Below are 21172 nucleotides of genomic sequence, written 5' to 3'. Positions count from 1 at the left end.
GTGAAATTAAAAAACATCCGGTCCTTAGCGCCATTGTGGAAGTAAAATTGACTCATTTATTAATCTAAAAAAAAGGTGTAACCAGTTGTTTACGACCTAGTACATGTTAAGTGAACAGTTGCTATATATATTACTAAATGTATCTTCAATTACATGTACTTAACTTGGTCCCAAAAAAATTCATAGTATAAACAAATTATTACATTTTCTTTTTAATTCTTTATATTAATCCTTCAAAATTGTCTTGCTCTATTGAATGTCATCGAAAGCACATTTTATTGTCCCCAACCGGTGAAACCGGAGGGGACTTATGGTTTTCGCTCTGTGCATCAGTCTGTCAGTCCGTCACACTTTTCTGGATCCTGCGATAACTTAAAAAGTTCTTCATACTTTTCATGATACTTGAAACATGGAAAGATGGCAATATGGAGATTATGCACGTCAATTCATTTTGTTCCTACGTCAAAAATTGTGGTTGCTATGGCAACAAATGTATAAAAAAAAATTTACTGACAATGGTGGAGTTTCACCGGTAGGGGACCATATTGCTTGGCAATCTCTTGTTACTAATTATTATCAATAATTTGATTATATTAAAAAAAATCCTAACTAAATATCCTTTTAAATGATCTTTGATTTAATAAATGCAGTTCAGTCATCGGCTTTCTGGTTTTGTTTCAGGGAGAAGTGGAGCTGTCACATCCTCGTTTCAATGTAGATTTTCCCACAGTTATATGTCGTGCCCCATTCAGCTGAGAATGGATTGGACCCAAGCACATGTGTTGATGTACTTGCATATTTATAGTCCTCTCGTTTGTGTATCAGAAAATAGCAGCTGGTGATGTCTAGTCGATTGCCAATTTTGAATCTGAGCTGCGAAGAAATTGTCAAGAACAGTGCATCTGTGATAGGGCTATGCATTTGGGAGATGCCAAATGAAAAAACGCATAAGTATTGGATTGGACTCGTGTATTTCTGAGGATTGAAACAATCAAATACATCATTTTTGTCAATCTACATGTACGCATCTTCACTTTTGACTGTGATATCACATAATATGTAAATGGTGTTCTAACATTAACTAGAACTGCAATTTTCATCATAAATAATAGTCATAAGCTGGCCTTTTCAAAGAAAGAGCAGGCTATTCTACTTGCCCCTCCATCAATATCCAAGCTAGGTTAAAGTTTTTGGTAAGCTAATAATTAGTAATTTAGTTTCTCAGGAAACGCTGTTACACACTCCTAATCATGATGATCATCCTGAAACTTGGTGATGTTTGTGGGCATATAATTTTGGCTAAGTTGGATAACAATCCCCATGGCATGAAGTGCATATGAATTTTTGCCATTAAATAATTTAAACATTGGTTTAAATAATGTTGTCTGTCTTAAACTTAACTAGTTTGAAATGTATCATCATTAAATAAATGTTGGTCACAATCTTTGTTGGCATACAATTAGGGTCAAGTATGGTTATCAGCTCGAAGGAGTGAAGCACTTATAAGGTATTAATAACATTAAATTTACCAAATTAACATTTACAGCTCTCTATCTGAAAGTTTTAATCTTACAATCATGAAACTTGATGTATCCTAGAACTTTAGAGGGGTGTATTTTGTGATAATTGGCACTCTTGTTTATTTATTAACCTATTTTGAAGAAGGTTTTAAAGTAATTAAATTCCATCAGGGGTTTCGCTGCCATCACCATAGTTGCGACTTGTAACAAATTTTGGAAAGTGGCGACAATTTTTTCAAGATGTCAAATTTCATAACTGACACTATAATTGTAGTCTGTGCTTATCTTGATAGCAAGAAATCTGGTCTTGTACGTTACTGGATAATTATGAATAATATTTACTAATTAGAATGTACATTAAAAATCAAATTCTTTATAAAAGTGAATCAATTTTTTTTCATTGATTAAGAGAGCATTTCAATTACCGATGATCATGTTATCTTTATCTACTTCACATGATTAATAATAATCTAAATTGATGGTTTAAAAATTATATTATATGAACTCGCAATGAAAACAATCTTTTTTTTTATTGTGGGGTGGTTTTTCATATAACATATTTTCCCTAATTCAATCCCATAATTCAAAATATAGTGTTGACTTTTTAGTGTAAAATTATAAGTATTTATGTTTTGATAAACATTTTACTGAATTGTTTTCTAGATTTTCTTTGAAATTTATTATTATCCCCCGCCATAGGCGGAGGGATATTGTCTTGGCGTTTTCCGTCCGTCCGGAGCCATTTCTTGGAAGTGCTTTGGCGGATTTCATTGAAACTTGGTATGAGTATATATATGGATGATGCACGCCAAATGTCATTGTACACCATCTGTTAATAACGGAATTATGGCCCTTTGTATCTTGAAAAATGCTTTTTTTGAATGTCAAATATAACACTTTTTATGTCTAGAAGCATATTGGAGGGGGATATCAATTTAACGAATTTGCTTGTTATTGTAAAATTCATCAAGGTCTGTTAAAAGTTATTATTTTAATCAAACAAGTAGACTTTATCAGCTTTCAGCAATTTGATGCTGAAGTTTCCATAACAAGAAGATAACTTTGCATGAAATTTGAAATTAACTATAAAAGAACAGATCAGGTAATTTATTGTAACGACCAAAGTGCCTTCCCCAGGAATTTGTTCAGGCGCCCCGGGGCCGACCGGGGGTGGGTTCGGGAGGGGTGACCCCTCCCGACGTTGATGTTTTTAAAATTAACGTGTCAATTCACGTTCTGTGGTGCATTATAACTCAAAGAAAAACAGCGTCAAAAGACGTCATTTGGTGCGCTATGACTCTTCAAAAAAATCCCCCAGTCATTTAAAAAATATATTTTTTTTATATTGTTTAATTGTTTTAAAACTTTTCCGCACAGATAGTAAAATCCCGACTCGAACGATTCCCCAATACATCCGTTTCAACCCGACTCTATTACTGTATACTTACTATTTTTCAAGTTTCTATTTATTACCCGATAATCCCGTTTATTCCGTTTTTATCAATCTCTTTCTGGTAAATATTTACGATAAAAGCTTTCGGTTATTTCTTTAACACAAACCTTGCCATCTTTTTTATGTGACTATTTATAGATTTGATGAAATATTGCATCTGAATATGCGTCAATCCCCTGACCTGTTGTGTGCTTGTTAAAACGCTCAATACACGCCATTTGTATGCAATAGACGCGACGTTGTACATGCTGCATAATTTTCGCGCTCTTTTTAATTGAGAAAAAGATTCGACACAAAATAAATTTGCACTGCTAATTTGAAGCAAAAATATTTAACGTTGCGGTAACATTTACATTCGGAAGTGTGTTTCGGATTAAAAACGCGTTAACATCGACTTACGGTAATGGGTTTCGGATTACAAATTTAATTATTCCCATTTGAGATTTCAACAAATATTAACCGTTGCGTTATAAATTCAACGATAATTTGTTTACACGCTTTACGAGTCGAATAAATGTTTTGACGGAATTATGCATGAAATGCACGTTGTCCACGAGGATCACGGCCGGTTGCCATCATCAGTCTTCTAACTATCGATTATCGGACGAAACATTTACAAGTGTGCGTAATTAATTCAACGAAAATTTGTTAAAGCGCATTACGTGTCGAATAAATGTCAGAAAAACGAGGTGAATCAGTTCTATAAATGGACATGTTGAAATATACATGTACTGGAATTAAATAAATTGTTATCACATAATTGTAACCGGGAGTCATTTGCATAACTTACTCGCTATAATAATTATTGTTTACCACTTGCAATTAATTTCTCGTATTAATTATGAGTCATAGGTAACACTTGTTTACAGTAAAAAGGTGTGATGATGATGCCCGAAACCGTCTTTAATGATCTGTACTGTACTAATTACCGGTTTTATATTACTCAAATGGTACAACTTCTTGCTAATCAAGCTGCGATAAACTCTTACTTCATGCCCGACGTCAATCAAAAATAATGGTCGATAGTTAACCCCGCCCTCATAAGCATTCGCGTAACCGATTGGACGATGAACTTCACAATTTGACGACTGGAAAGTTACCAGATACATCCTTGTCAGCATTTAAATGACCGTGTAATGTGGCTAGAATAATCGATACGCGCGTCATGCTATTCTCTTATCAGTGGATTATCCATTACCCCATGTGGTGTTTATGGCGATTACTTGTAAAAGTAGGTACCGAGTACTCTTTTAAAACAGGGAATATTGATACACTCATAGGGAAATCTTGTTTTTTTTGGACAATCTCCACTTTCTTTTACTGAAGAATACACTGATCGGAAAATTTCAAGCGCCCCGGGGACTCTGATTTCGAAATTCAAGCGCCCCGGCAAGGGGCGCTTAAATGGCCTGGGGAAGACACCAAACTATTAGTGTGACCATATGTTGTAATTAAGCATATGTTAACATTTCAATAAATGTTCATGTATGTAGTTGTTTCATGTGTTCTATGTCTTAAAATATGCAACAAATCGCTTCTACAGATACTCTGGTACTTTTTGTTAGCAAAATACATTGTGTAGTGTTTATTGTACATTGTGCAGTATAAATTATATATACTTTGTAATTTCTCTATTTATTATTTTGATATTAATTATGTTTCAATGATGTATTTCAATATTTTAATTATTTTTTTAAACAACTTAATGTAATCTTTCAATTATTTGACAGTATTTCATGTATGTGAGCATACATCTTTTAGTGGTACTTCTTGATGGGAGTACAGTTATTTTCCTCATTTTGGTTCAATGCATTCATAATTCAATTGTTTGGTGTTTACATAATAAAATACATACAAGAATCTAAGAAAGAGTACAATATCTACTTGTATGAATTGGTGTGATTTTGGAAACACCCAAAATGTGGAAAATAACAACTCTGGTTAAAAAGTTTACCAATTCTTCATGATAGAAAAGAGCCATTAAAGATCAGAACTATTTAATTTGTGAAGCAATGATTCTGATGAACAGGAGGTAATCTGCTGAAAAGAGTAGAAACAAGAGGCCCATGAGGGCCTGAATCGCTCTACTGGCTGGAATCAATAGGGCTCAAGCCCTTGATAGTATGAACAATCTGAGTAAGTTTTAAACAAACAGACCCAAAATGGGAAATTCATCGCTTAAACAAGAAGAAATGTAAAATTTAAACTTCAAATGGCTCCTTTTCAATAATAAGTTGGACAAATTTTCTTCACTCTAAATGGGGTTCTGGCTCTTGATGATATAAAACATCCATTTAAGTTTCAAAAGGATAGAACTTTATAAAACATCCGTTGAAGTTTCAAAAGGATAGAACTTTATATGTAAACAAACAAGAAATGTGTTTGTCGGAAACACAATGTCCCCTTCTGCGCCGCTTTGTTTTTTTTACCTTTGACCTTGAAGGATGACCTTGACCTTTCACCACTCAAAATGTGCAGCTCCATGAGATATACAGGCATGCCAAATATGAAGTTGCTATCTTCAATATTGCAAAAATTATGGCAAAATGTTAAAGATTTTCTCTTTTTTTTCTCCAATTCAACGGGAGATAATTCTGGACAGTAGAGCTAATAACACACTCAGAATAAAAACAATATTGGTAAAAAATAATCAATGAACTGCTTGCAACACAATAAATAAGAAAAACTGTTAAAACAGATATTTATTGAAATTTCCATTATAGAAAAAACATGAAATACAATTCTTTTGTCCAAAAAATGCGGGAAAGATCCAAACAATGTTGGCAACTTTCAAATGCCATTCAAATTTGTACAAAACATTAAAATAAAAGATAGGAAGATGCTTAAATTGTACTGGATTGTTTTTCTTTTTATGTGCAGTAAAAACCGCCATCATGCTTTCTAGAGTAGCCACCATTGGTGCCTGCGCTGTGAGGACTCTCTGACAGGAGGAAATGAAAAAAAAAAAAAAACCTAAAAAAACAGGTTTGATTTTACAATACTGATCTTTTTTAACCAGAACCCTGCAACATAAAACATCTTACAACTGAACAAATTTTGCTTTTTTTGTTGCTGTGATTTTACCTTAGGAAAAAAGTAACAATTCATAAAATAAAGTGGCCAATAGCAAAACAAGGTTATTAAAAATAATTTAGAACAAACTATTATTGTATGTTATCAGACATTTATAAGATGACCTGTACAAACAATAACAGAATTTCGGGGTATACACAACCCATCAATGTCTCTGCATGCGTATCTCTGTTAGTATCAGGGGTGTGATTCACATCAATTATCTAAGCGTGTTCACAAGATGTTGGCTGAAAATACTTGGTACATTATGACTGGACATCATAGATTGGACAATGTTTTTCTGAGGCCTTTTTCACAGGGGTTCCTCTGTGCTTTAATTTGAAAATAAGAGATACCTGAGTGCTTTAAATTCTAAATGTTCTCATTTTGTGCTTCTTGAAGAACTTAAGAAGTACAGCAATAAATAAAGGATACAGAGTCTTTTTTATTGAACCCAATTTAAAATTGGGGTCATTGCCTCTCTGCCTTAAAAAATCCATCGGAAAGGCCTGGTTCTTTCTTAAGCCATACTTTTAGAACAACCAATAAAGCAATGATTGTAGAACTCTGTCACATAATGTACCATGAGTTGTTTTCAGCTCAATAACTTCTGTTTGTTAGTAGTAAGCATAGAAACTTCTAGCAAAAACATCTGAATAATGAAAATCTTCACAACAACAATATCTAAACATTGGTAATGATAAATACGGTACATGATTGGGAATATAACAACACATAACTACAAAACATACAAACGTCATATTGGGCAGCATGCGGTTAGTTTTAAGACACCACATTTCCCGACACCTGTTAATGACATCAAACAACAGTGAACATGAAAAAACAACATCAAAAGCAATGAAACTACATGGGCAGCATGCGGTTAGTATAGTCTAGGTCTCCCCAACACCCGTTTGTTAATAATAACACGAAACACAACACCACATGGAGACTACCACGGTTCAAGAGAAAATTGAAAGATGAAGTAAGTTGCAAGGGTTGAAGATTCCTTAAACAAGTACTGCGAAGCTTGCAGAAGCAGCTAAGGTAATAAAAGCCTGAAAATATTGTTTCAGAAAGATTTCATTAGATAATTTATTCAATGACCAAATAAACACTAACTTTTTTTTACAAGTCCATCTTTACATTGATAAGCAACGGCTCAAACTGCAGTAGTCTCCTGTCTAGAATACATAAATTTCTGACAATGATTTATAATGCTTGATTATATCTTTCAATAACTTCTTGATTACACGGAACGGAATATATAACCACTATACACTTAAACTAATCAGAACAAAAATAACCAACACCAATGCAGGTTAGATCCCAATAAAAACATGCACATACCCATGCTGAGACATTGATTTTATAGTTTAAAGTATAATGTTAAAACACAGCCTTTCAATAACGTATTGCTTTATGTTTAAATTAAACAAAAAGTGTACATCTTCCTTTCATCTAATTTTAATGAATACAAGATTTATTGCAGTATTTTATCCATACATTCACCTAAAAGAATAATCCTGTAAAATAGCCTTTGGTAACTTATTGTCTAAATTAAAACTTAAAAAAACAAACACAAGTTTATGATTTAAAAAGTTGTGCAATTATTCAAACAGTTTATCCACTGGAAGCATTAATGTTCATTTAAAAAAGTTAAACAAAGGCACAACAAATAATGGTTTCACATGTCACATCTGTAATGTTTCTTATCGTTCTCTCTGATTCTCCAGTTAACCTGCAACAGGGAAATTACCTAACCAAATCCAGTATTTGCCCCTTAAGTAGACAAACATGTAAAAAAAATCTACAAACAAATACAAGTACAATGGTTCTTGGATAAAATTGCATAAATATGTATAAACCTACATGTACGCTGAAAAGCTGAACTGATATGTAATGCCTGATGTCATTACTGTATATTCAATCTTTGTCATATTATATAATACAATAAAATTCATAGAGGCCAATACATAAATTAAACAAGTACTTAACAATATTATGTTAATTTACACATACAGTTGTTTTCGTGTAAGATCTTGTTATTTTTGGTTGCTAAGTAACTCGGCGAATTTTTTTAAACAACATACATTTACATATACAATCTGCATGTTTTTTTGATTAAAGTCCATTTCAGAAAAACGCCCTTTTACAATACACAAAACATACATTTATACATACTTTTCCAAAACATAAATATCACAGTGTTCTATATAAATGTATATAAACTATATTCAAATCAACAAAATTGTATACCGTAAACACATCTACATGCAAAGAATAGGAAATTGTCTTGATAAATTTGTCAAACGTCAATAAACATTCTTGTGTAAATCTTGGCAGTTAAAATCAATGTTCCAGATTACATATATCTTAAATTTTGGCGCCAAAAGTAGGATTTTTTTGTTACACTAGTATTCTTTTTGATAAAGTAAATGCCAATACTACATGTATGTCTGCAAACATTTTTGAGCATTTTCTTTTGTGTTGTGACAAAACAATTGACCCAGTGTTAACAATGGTGTTTCTATCAAACTTTACAAATCTGGATGACAAGCTGCTTTTAATAGAAACTGCCCTGAATCTTAAGATTTTGGAATACGCCAATCTTTCTTTATAACCAAAACTATTTGTATTAAATCTTATTAAGAAGAGAAAAATCCGCCATCTGGTTTTCTGGAGTAACCTCGATTGGTCGTTTGAGTGTGGTGCGATTCTGAAAAATGTGAACATTGCTATAAAATATTTTACCAATATTTTAAATAGATAACAACCAAGGTCAAATAATACTAAGGCATAGCATTCCTGTACAAATACTTATCAAGAGCTTAGCATATTGTATCAAACTGATGTCTCCAGGACTACTTGAACAAGCCAAAATAAAATAAGTTGTCAAGGCAAAAAAACAACAACACAAGAAGAACAATAAACCAGACCAGGAATGTATGATTCATGCAGTTAATATACACCATTTTTCCATCAGAGTCATCCATGACTACTGAGTATGCACTTCATGACTTGTTAGACAAAAAATGTGTTTGCTCTTCTAGATCTCAAAAATGAGAAAATAAAAAATGATCATACATCGACGCAGTTTATTATTTAAAATAATCTACTTTTTTTTTAAGCAATTGGGTTGAAAAGGCCGCAGACGTTATGTACTACTGGTATTACAAGTTGTGTTGTACTACGTTTTTTTTTATCAAAGTTAAAAAAAAAAAATTAAGAAAGGTTTCAACACAATACAATACATTTGAATTCAGAAAATTATCACGCAGTTGAAAACCTTACAGGTTGAAAAAAATACCCGAGTTATACTCACCGATGGCATTTTTTATGCTATGAATGCTCTCTCTTTTCTTCTGAGCAGTCACTTCTAGAGGATGAGCCATCACTGGTGGTGGGATAATCACTTCCTTTACTCTGTTCTTCAATACACGCCTAAACAAGACCCATCACAGTGACCAAGAGCAATATAATTGTAAGCAGATTACCTAATACTCTTAGCTTATTACTTATTATATTATCATATTGATATGTTTCAATACAATTTACAGTTGAAACCATTCCATGTATTATAATAATTTCATAAAAAATAATACTGCCCATCAAATAAATAACAAGAGGGCGAAATATCTTATGTTTTGATAAGATTTAAAGCTGATTGGACAAAACCATACAATTTCAAAAGTATTCAAAATGTTTCAATGTTAGAAAAAATGTTCCAACCCAATGTGTCCGGTAGCCATGTTTTTCCTCGTACCGGAACCATTTTTAAAAACGGCCAATATATCATTACAACAAATATGCTTGTAAGATTAATGAATATTTGACAAACTATATGACTTCTGTCCTGGAGAGACCACAAGCTTTTGATTTGACTTTGTTTGTGACCCCACATTACCCAGTTTCAAAATTACATGAAATATCAAAAAGAAAAAATTGAAGTTCTGATCAAGATGAATGAAGATTGTACAGTAAATGTGGCCTGTAGAGTGTTAACAAGGCAAATGATGACGATAAACAAAAGACAAAAAGGTAATCACAAAAGCTTATCATGAGCACGCTGCGCTAAGGTTTACTAAAAATGAACAGGTAGTATCACCAATAGAATTTGCTATATTAATGCTTTACAGCATCATCAAACACATTCAATCAAGTCAACATGAAAATCCACCAGTTCTCATCCTTCACTTGTTTGTAAAGTTTACAAGTAACGCAATCTTCAGGTTCAATTTTTAACTAAAAAACATAGTTTTAGCAAAACAAAGTAGACGTAATTCATGTAAATTGATATGATTAGTTGATTGCTAATTACGCATTTACTGGTAATAAGTAATTTAATAAATAAATTCAATTGCTGGGAAAATATTAAGTAAAAATATCATAATACAATACAATAAAGAATTACTTTAACATTATTTATCACAAACATACCCATGGCTCTCAGTATAAGTTTCAGGCTGATACAAGGTTTCGTTTTTCGCATTAAGAAACTGGTCATGGTGATCATATTGAGATTTCAGGACAAAGTCTAGACTATCATTGGGAGCCTGTGGATCATTATGGTAGATTTCTCGTCTGGAGGAGGCCAGGGTGCACTTGGTGTTGAGTCGATTCCAGGGATCCTGTCTTTGGGCAATATGGGTGGGCTCAGAATAGGGATATTTCTGAAGATAAAAGAGCAAGTACATTTCTACCAAACCATAGTTTGATCTAATAATGGACTTGAGTGCATATTATATGGTCCAAACATAATGTTCAATTTTCCTTAAGGCCAAAACTTATGTTGCGATTAATCTTTATCACAATTTTTCTTAAAATCATTTATACATATAAAATCTACTTAGCATTTTTGGAATGTTTCACAAAATATTTACTTAACTTTTTATTAATGCCAACTTTTGTATTATTTTTGTGTTTTCTCCCGTACGAAATAATGGGGCGGATTCAGGGCGTAAATGGGGCGGAATTGGCATGTAATGTTGGAATTACGCCCGTACAACTGGCGGAATGAGTTTTACCAGTGCCTTCCCCAGGATTTTTTTCAGGCGCCCCGGGGCCGAGCGTGGTGGGTTCGGGAGGGGTGTCCCCTCTCGACGTTGATTTTTTTTAAAATTTAACGTGTCAATTCACGTTCTGTGGTGCGTTATAACTCAAAGAAAAACAGCGTCAAAAGACGTCATTTGGTGCGCTACGACTCTTCAAAAAATCCCCCAGTCATTTAAAAATATATTTTTTTATATTGTTTAATTGTTTTAAAACTTTTCCGCACAGATAGTAAAATCCCGACTCGAACGATTCCCCAATACCGGGGGGGGGGGGGGGGGGGGGGGGGGGTACATCCGTTTCAACCCGACTCTATTACTGTATACTTACTTTTTTCAAGGTTTCTATTTATTACCCGATAATCCCGTTGACTCCGTTTTTATCAATCTCTTTCTGGTTAATATTTACGATAAAAGCTTTCAGTTATTTCTTTAACACGAACCTTGCCATTTTTTAAGTGACTATTTATAGATTTGATGAAATATTGCCTTTGAATATGCGTCAATCCCCTGACCTGTTGTGCGCTTGTTAAAACGCTCAATACCACTGGGGGCTGACGAGGTCAAAGCGTAGTCCGTTTCGCTACGACGTCAGGTATATGTTTTACTACGAAAACATTGTGTAAATACACTACTTAATCAGGCGAGTTTCATCTTTTCTGGTGTTAATGGATTAGAGAACGGAACATCCAGTAATGGTAGGTACTTATTATCAATAAAAACTAATAACAAATGCGCATAGTTGCAACCTTTGAATACACGCCATTTGTATGCAATAGACGCGACGTTGTACATGCTGCATATTTTTTGCGCTCTTTTTAATTGAGAAAAAGATTCGACACAAAATAAATTTGCACTGCTAATTTGAAGCAAAAATATTTAACGTTGCGGTAACATTTACATTCGGAAGTGTGTTTCGGATTAAAAACGCGTTTACATCGACTTACGGGAATGGGTTTCGGATTACAAATTTAATTATTCCCATTTGAGATTTCAACAAATATTAACCGTTGCGTTATAAATTCAACGATAATTTGTTTAAACACTTTACGAGTCGAATAAATGTTTTGACGGAATTATGCATGAAATTCACGTTGTCCACGAGGATCACGGCCGGTTGCCATCATCAGTCTTTTAACTATCGATTATCGGACGAAACATTAAATTTTACAAGTGTGCGTAATTAATTCAACGAAAATTTGTTAAAGCGCATAACGTGTCGAATAAATGTCAGAAAAACGAGGTGAATCAGTTCTATAAATGGACATGTTGAAATATACATGTACTGGAATTAAATAAATTGTTATCACATAATTGTAACTGGGAGTCATTTGCACAACTTACTCGCTATAAAAATTAATTGTTTACCACTTGCATTAATTTCTCGTATTAATTATGAGTCATAGGTAACACTTGTTTACAGTAAAAAGGTGTGATGATGATGCCCGAAACCGTCTTTAATGTTCTGTACTGTACTAATTACCGGTTTTATATTACTCAAATGGTACAACTTCTTGCTAATCAAGCTGCGATAAACTCTTACCGGTACTTCATGCCCGACGTCAATCAAAAATAATGGTCGATAGTTAACCCCGCCCTCTTAAGCATTCGCGTAACCGATTGGACGATGAACTTCACAGTTTGATGACTGGAAAGTTACTAGATACATCCTTTTCAGCATTTAAATGACCGTGTAATGTGGCTAGAATAATCGATACGCGCGTCATGCTATTCTCTTATCAGTGGATTATCCATTACCCCATGTGATGTTTATGGCGATTACTTGTGAAAGTAGGTACCGAGTGCTCTTTTAAAACAGGGAATATTGATACACTGATAGGGAAACCTTGATTTTTTGGACAATCTCCACTTTCTTTTACTGAAGAATACACTGATCGGAAAATTTCAAGCGCCCCGGGGACTCTAATTTCGAAATTCAAGCGCCCCGGCAAGGGGCGCTTAAATGGCCTGGGGAAGACCCTGGTTTTACGCCCGGAACTAAAATTATTTCTGGGCGTAATTCAACTGTTTTTTCCGGGCGTAAAACAAATCCGGGCGTATTTTTATACTTAGAATTTGTATGATGGAGATTTGTGGACGGAATTTTGCACTTTGTTTTTTTCATGGGGCAGAATTTCATACTTATAAAATATTTGTGAAGCCACGTGACGGAATTTTGAACTTAGTAGTTTTTACAGAGAGTAATATTGGACTTAGCAAATTTCTATGAAGCTGAACAATAACTTAATAAATTTAATTTAAACCAAAGTACTGAACAAAATATTACCAGTAACTGATAACTTAAATAAAAATATTTAATTTTATTTATACATTTGTACAATCAATGAACATTCATTATAGACACAACTATTTCAGTCACAGTAAAATTAATTCAGCATAAAGCTTTGATCTAATTTATGATTTTCATGTTCAGATTCTAAAACATATTTTGTAGTATTTTTATACTTTATTTGTGAGAAGCTGAACAGGAGACAGACTTGTGAACTTGTGATCATGAATTATACTCTTAGATTTTGCATTATTATTGGCAATATTGCTGGTAAAAAAAAATATTAGGAGATAACAATAACACATTTTAATTAAATATATTTTATCTATTGCTGACTTTTACAGTTTCTTTTACAATACTTTTACAATAATTTTCAGTCTGAGGGATGACCATGCATTAAAAATCTATTTGCACTTATTTTTTTAATTCACTCCTTTAATTCTTCTTCTTTTTGAAAATTTTGCTTTTAATAATTATTTAATAATTACAATAATGACTGTAAAGTTTAATAAAGAACAAGACTTGGTAATGCTTTCATCATTTTAAGGTTTCCTTTAACATTAAACACACAACAGTCTAGTTTAATATCATCAATATGAATGCAGTTTCTCTGCATGTTACTCTATATTTTTTTATAGTAGTTAAGATTTCCCCAGTCTGAAAAGACCATAAACATACCAATGTTAATTTAATCTCAGATAAACACTGACAACCAGCTGAGTTGATCTCAGGTATTGTGCTGCCCATTCAATACCCTGAGTCACATCTGTACATGTTTATAAACCATCTGGGCTTATCAGGCTTCAGTGGATTGGTTCAGTGGTACAGGAAGTGAGTGGTAGAAGTTGCTGTTTGAAAACATTAGAGCGGTTAAGCAAATTACTGACTCTGAACTAAACTGTCAGTATAATGCTTAAGCAAAATGAGGACTAAACTGTAGTAAAAAATGTCTTGCAGGGAGTACTGTGTCAAAAACAATTTGTATTTAATACACCACATAATGTGGAAATGAACAATAAGTTTGTTGCAAAAGAGGTTCAAATTGGCTCAGGTTTAACTGTGATTTTGTCTCACCAAATTCCTGTGTTTTTGGAATACTGCAGAACAGCATAAAAGGTTTGTATTTTTACTCCTTCATTCCTCTATTATTTAGATTATTAACTGATATAATTGTAATTGTATTTGTGTACTGTCCCAGTGGGAAATGTAAAAGGATGAATGAAAAGTAGACGGGCATCTGAAGGAAAAACAACACAGTTTGAAACTAAAATGAAATACACAAATTTCTTTAAAATATATAGTAAGTACTTAAATTAACATTTCATTTTCAGATTATGTCATAGGATTAGGGAGAAAGGTTGCTGATGGCATAACAAATTTTCCCTTCTCGGACCTCAAGCCACATCACAAATTGAAGAATTTGTTTGCAAGAAAGCACAGTGTTGAAAAAAACATGTGAAAAAATGAACTTTTTTATATTTGCTCTGTGTGCGCTCCCGGATGATGAGCACAAAGGGTCCTTGACAAAGGAAAGCTGGATTTGTTGATAGGTAAATCACAATTTTACTATACAAGTTATTGTATTATTAGTTTGAAATAGTTAAGTTCAAAATAAAGATTAATTCGAATTATACGATTAGTGATCCTCATGCAGGGCTAGGCCTGTCAATAACAGAGTGTCTCAGTACCTTGCAGCTCTAAGATCCAAACCTGCCCCCTTTGACCCCCAACATGTTTTTAATTGGTTCTGATCACATTATGTTACAGAATATTCAATGAATTTTCAATAAACTAATTTTATTTTAACAGTGAAACTAGTTTTATCAATAAAAAAAAATATTTTTAAATGAAAATGCATGTAATATTAAATAATATGCGCATATATAGCACAGGTAATTTGAAAATATTCCACAGGGATAAATATCCAAGCACGTTCAAAAGTGTACTAGTTGCCAAATTTGGACCCTGTCTTTTTCAAATCCTAGCTGGGGCCCTGGATTAGATAAAAAGTTTGAAAAAGCAATTAATTCTACATAAGTTGTTAACAGTACTTGCAATAGGTGAACTGTAGTTGTACTAAATATCAAATGCATTTCAGATTATGACATAGGATGGGGGAGAATCGTGGACCTTAACAATACTGTGATAGAGAGGAATTCCTACTCAAGAAAGCAGTTTAAAAAACAAAACGCATTCAATGTGAAAGAGTGAACTTTTTAATTTTGGCCGTGTATAAGAACAGTTTGTTTTTTAAAAAGTGCATGTCTATCAAATTATTTTGTATGTATATATATTGAATATTTTTGTTGTTTGTCTTTAAAAGCTACATTGTATCTTAAAAGTATCATCAAAATGCGGAACGAAAATGCGTACATTTTCCGCATAAGTTCCACAAAATGCGGGGATTTTCAGCATTTGTTCCGCATTTGCAGAAGTATAAAATGGTGATCCATGTTTTTAAAATGTATTATCTTAAAATTAATATAAAGATACCATGTTAAATGTATCTTGTCATAATTTTGACTAGTTCTTAGCTAACCTGAGCACAAAGTGCTCATGTTGAGCTTTTGCGATCGCCTTTTGTTTTTTCAAATGGCCTGTCCTTATATGGGTATATGGGTATATTTACAATATGCATGTAATCCGATTTCTGCCCGGTATCTAAATTACGCCCGTAATCTAAGTTACGCCTGTAATTTTAACATTCCGCCTGTAATCTGAATTCCGCCCATAAACTGCTTTCCGCCCGTAATTTAAAATTCCGTCCCACCTCATTTACATATTTCGCCCCTGGTTTCCGCCCGGATTACGCCTGGAATCCGCCCCTCTTCTTAAAATCATAAATAGAAAAATACGCCCGGAAATATTTTGTACGCCCGGAATTTAGTTTGCGATTCCGTGCCGATTCCGGGCGGAACATTTCGTACAGGCTGATATATTTATCAATAGGAATATGTGCCCTTGGCTCTTCATATGTGTTTTTTTTATAAGGGGACCACTAAAGTGAAGGTTATTCAATAAATTTAATCAAAATGCCATCACTGGGTCAAATAAACTGCAATATGACTCATTTAGAACCCACTTGATAAACCCTAGAACTTGACATAGGCTGTACGATGAAGATCAAGGTTTCCTGGTAATGGCCTGAGGCCCCTATCCATGTATAATGAAACATGAAACACACAGTGTAAACAAAATAATTAGTGGAATTTAATTTAAAACCCCTGGCATATTTCAATAGGAAAAACATTTGTGTTTAGAGGAATACTGATTAATTTCATGTTGTATACGTCACAATTAGACTAAGAGCCCTTAGATAATTTTACCCCAATTGATTGTATTGCCTATTGGAAACATAGCAATTATTCAACTCTCAGCTTTATAACCCAAAGAGTTGCTGAAAGTTGCAATGCGCTTTCTATTGTCCAAAGGTGCAAAATTTGATCACCACTTCAAAGGCTAAGGAACAATGTCTGACTAATACTTAAAAAGCTTATCAACATTTAAAGGGGCCTTTTCACGTTTGGGTAAATTGACAAAATGGAAAAAAATTGTTTCAGATTTGCAAATTTTCATTTTAGTTATGATATTTGTGAGGAATCAGTAATACCGAACATTTACCATGCTCTAAAATAGCTATTATATGCATCTTTTGACGATTTAAAAACCTGAAAATTATAAAGCGTTGCAGCGTGAAACGAATTAATAATTTTGAGAGTTCTGTTGTTGTCGTATTTTGTAAAACTACGAGGATTGGTTATATAAGGTATAAAATGCATCCGATATTGTATAAGGAAGAATGGCCGAGAGGTCTAAATAGGAGACTTTTTACTCCAGGACTCCAGGGGTCAGTGGTTCGAGCCCTGCTGAAGGTTACCTTTTTTTTCTTTTTTAAATTTTATTCTTGATTTTTTACTGGAGAATTTTAGATCCAATGTGTACATTTATCAATATAAAGCATTTAATGACAAACTTCAAAACATGCCAAAATCTGTGAAAAGGCCCCTTTAACTGTCTTAAGCACAATCTCATGCAAATGGTACCATTAAAGCAAAAAATGATTGCTTTTTATTTACTTTTTTTGTCATTTTTTTGTAGCTCTATACACCATATTGGAAAACTGTAGTAATGGTGCCAACTAACATTGTCGCTATTAGTGCTGCAACAATACGCCAAAAACCGTATTGCAATATATTGTCAGTTCAAAAACCCGTATTGCAATATATCGCAATATATTGCTAACTTGTACCAAAATTATAACTTGCCAATTACCCAATAATCCCATAAATTCCAATTTTAAAGCAAATTCTGGTAAATATTTACTATAAATGTGCTCAAGAATAATAAGAAACACAAACATTTGCAAATTTTCTTAAGTATCAAATACATTTTTGCAATTGTTACTATTTAAAGATGTGATGAAATAACGTCCAACCGGGGCGTTTTTCCCGCTGAACACGCGTAATTCAGCTGACGTGATGTTCCCGTTTTTATACAACACAAAATACACCCATACTTTCCATGCGACGTTCTACATGTCTGTATAATTTTCGCGCGCTTTTTATTGAGACAAAGGATAAAGCACTTTTTATTTGACGCTATAATTTTTTATTGTCGCGTTAGCATTCAAATTTGGAAGCGTGTTTCCGAAATTCGGATTACAAATAATGCTCAAATCAGAATCGAACGAAACATTTACAGCTGTGCGCAATTAATTCAACGATAATCTGTTCAAAAGCATCGAATGAATGCTCCCATGTAACAATGCTACTCCGTATAATACACTTTTTAGAATGCTTTTTTTACATAAAAAATAATTTACACTGCTTTGTTTTGTTTACCTTTTTATCATTATTTCGGATGGCTTTTCTGGACGAAATGTGAATGAATTTTTGTAAAATTTTGCGGATTGCGTATTGCGATATATACCGATATACCGGTATATTGTTGCAGCCCTAGTCGCTATTGGTTAGGTTGCAGTATACATGTACATTTTGAACATTGTGACATTTGATGTAACCTAAGTTAATAACAATTATTCAACAGCTGTCAGATATATATATTCCAACTTTCAAAATGAAAATGTCAGCAAGAATAGACATGTTTTTTGGAATATGGACAAAACTCCTTCCGGACAAAAACTCTCCTGTCATTTTCATAGGGGGCGGACAAAAACCCTCCCATGAAAAAACGGGGCGGACCAAATCCCTCCCATGAAAAAACAAGGGCGGACAAAAGCCCTTCCGTGAAAGCAATTTAACACTGACAAATGTAATTGTTTCACACAGTGTTGCATTATTTATTCCGAAAAATTTACCCATTGTGTGTATTGCGTGTTCAGGGGTGAAAAAAAGAAAATGTGTATCGATTAACTGAATAATGTACTCAAAATATCAATCTGTGAATCTGCAACTACTTCTAGTTTGTAATAAGTTTAATCACAGAATCAATTAAAAGCAATAAAACACCGACAAATGTAATTGCTTCACGCAATGTTGCATTCATTAATCCGAAAGGGAGGGGTTTTGTCCGGCCCCGTTTTTTCATGGGAGGGTTTATGTCCGTCCCCTGTAAAACTGACAGGAGGGTTTTTGTCCGGCATTCATGTTTTTTCGGTTGCATGCAAAGGATAACGTATGTAGGCTGCCATGCAGGTAAATTTAATGTTTTTTGAAGTTTATTCATTGCTTTCCTAAATTGGTAAGGAATGACATCTGTTTAGTGATGCGCATCGAATCTCTGCTTAGGACTGCAATTGTGTTTAGGAAGGGGTGACGATGTAGACTAACTCAGTAACTGGAAACAATGATGTTACAGCGGTTCAACTACTTAACCACAGGTGGAAGTAACGTACCCAGGATAGTATTTTTCATACATATATTTTTTAGGAGCCCAATATATTCAAATAAATATATAAAATCATGTTTAATGAGAAAAAAATTGACAAAGAGCCATGAAAAAAAAATCCCCACCCTCTGATATTGGAATCATAACAAGGTCATTAACTAGACTTTATTATAGACCTGTCCTCGCGGGCCGCAAACATGTCAAAAATAGCTTTAATCCAAAGCATCCCTTGATCCTCCTATGGGCGATTGGACAACCTTTCAAAAAAAGTTAACTTCAAAATTATCTGTCCAGCCATTAACTCACAGTCGGTCGAAAACCGAGCAATATTTCGAGTCCGTTTGTCAACCCGAATAAATCTTCTACAGACTTTCAAACAATATTTTTGAGTGTTTGCCCCTAAATCGATAGCTCGCGTCCTATTCATTTGAAACAACGAAGCGTGTCAAATAATGCGTGCATATGCAACCACTTACCCCTAAAAACTTATTCCAAAATGTTATATTTTCTTTGCAACAACTGTTATAACTCTAAATTTGATTTACTTGAAAACAAAAGTAGCCATCGCTCTTTAACTCGGCTTAGCAGTGAATTACACTGACAGAGCCAGGCACATAAATATCCAATCAACAACAACAACGATGTTTTAATAAATGTAAATAAATGAAAAATACTATCATTCTGATTGTATTGGAATAAGTTTTTAGGGGTAAGTGGTTGCATGTGCATGCATTATTTGACACGCCTCGTTGTATTAAAGGAATAGGACGCGAGCTATCGATTAAGGGGCAAAAACTCAAAAATATTGTTTGAAAGTCTGTAGAAGATTTATTCGGGTTGACAAACGGACTCGAAATATTGCTCGGTTTTCGACCGACTTTGAGTTAACGGCTAGACAGATTTTTTTAAAGTGAACTTTTTTTGAAAGGTTGCCCAATTGCCCATAGGAGGATCAATGGATGCTTTTGATTAAAGCTACTTTTGACATTTTTGCGGCCCGCGAAGACAGGTCTATGATAAATTCTAGTTAATGACCTTGTTATGATTCCAATATCAGAGGGTGAGGATTTTTTTTTCACGGCTCTTTGTCAATTTTTTTCTCATTAAACATGATTTTATGTATTTATTTGAATATATTGGGCTCTTAAAAAAATAAATAACAAAAAAAATACTATCCAGGGTACGTTACTTCCAACTGTGCTACTTAAAGGGGCCTTTTCACAGATTTTGGCATTTTTTTAACCTATTCATTAAATGCTTTATATTGATAAATGTAAACATTGGATCGTAAAAGCTCCAGTAAAAAATCAAGGAAAATAATAAAAAAAGGAAAAGAACATTGCCCGGAGCAGGTTTCGAACCAGTGACCCCTGGCGTCCTGCCAGAGTCCTGAAGTAAAAACGCTTTAGCCTACTGAGCTATTCCGAGTACACATTCTCGACGTATTTTATACGTTATATAAGCAATCTTTGTAGTTTCACAAAATTTAACGACAAAAACAGAACTCTCCAAATTATTCAATCGTTTCGCGTTGCAACGCTTTATAATTTTTAGGTTTTAAAATCGTCAAAAGATGCATATAATGGCTATATTAGAGCATGGTTAATATTCAGTATTACTGTTTCCTCACAAATATCATAACAAAAACGAAAACTTACGAATCTGAAACAACTTTTTTCAATTTTGTCAATTTACCAAAGCGTGAAAAGATCCCTTTAACAAGCGTTTTAATTCTAAAATATACAAAATATATAAACAAATCACTGCAAACCTGATTAACTCCACTACCAACGAAGTCACCGTCGTTCTGCAGTTTAGGAAAAGGGTAAGGATCCCTGGACGATTGCAATTTTGCAGCCATCGTTGTTTTGTGTTGATTCCACTGAAAACCGGATGTAACTAGACAACCATGGCAACAAGTTAATCTCAATGAAAGAGA

General features: G+C 33.6%; 2 protein-coding genes across 3 annotated transcripts in view; one reads left to right on the top strand and one right to left on the bottom strand.

Moving 5' to 3' along the window:
• LOC127865054 (tumor suppressor candidate 2-like) overlaps positions 1-6681 on the top strand; it is a 13713-nt gene extending 7032 nt beyond the window's left edge. The window contains exon 3 of the mRNA XM_052404939.1: positions 682-6681. Within this exon, the coding sequence (XP_052260899.1) occupies positions 682-756 (75 nt within the window). The 3' untranslated portion in view covers positions 757-6681. The remainder of the gene's footprint in view (positions 1-681) is intronic.
• Positions 5663-21172, bottom strand: LOC127865047 (protein CFAP276-like). Of its 2 annotated transcripts, none has more exons than XM_052404931.1 (4): positions 21005-21172; positions 10486-10718; positions 9371-9489; positions 5663-5914 (listed from the first exon to the last, which is right to left on the bottom strand). In XM_052404931.1, exons 1-4 carry the CDS (start codon positions 21092-21094, stop codon positions 5844-5846), a joined length of 513 nt encoding a protein of 170 aa, XP_052260891.1. In that variant the 5' UTR covers positions 21095-21172; the 3' UTR covers positions 5663-5843. The 2 variants fall into 2 exon arrangements, with proteins under 2 accessions (XP_052260891.1, XP_052260892.1); XM_052404932.1 differs by lacking the exon at positions 5663-5914 and adding an exon at positions 7632-8764.

The sequence above is a fragment of the Dreissena polymorpha genome, chromosome 1 (genome assembly GCF_020536995.1).
Source record: "Dreissena polymorpha isolate Duluth1 chromosome 1, UMN_Dpol_1.0, whole genome shotgun sequence".
In the NCBI taxonomy this organism is placed as follows: Eukaryota; Metazoa; Mollusca; class Bivalvia; order Myida; family Dreissenidae; genus Dreissena; species Dreissena polymorpha.
The sequence above is the reverse complement of the archived record's forward strand: the minus strand, read 5'-3'. Positions and strand labels throughout refer to the sequence as shown.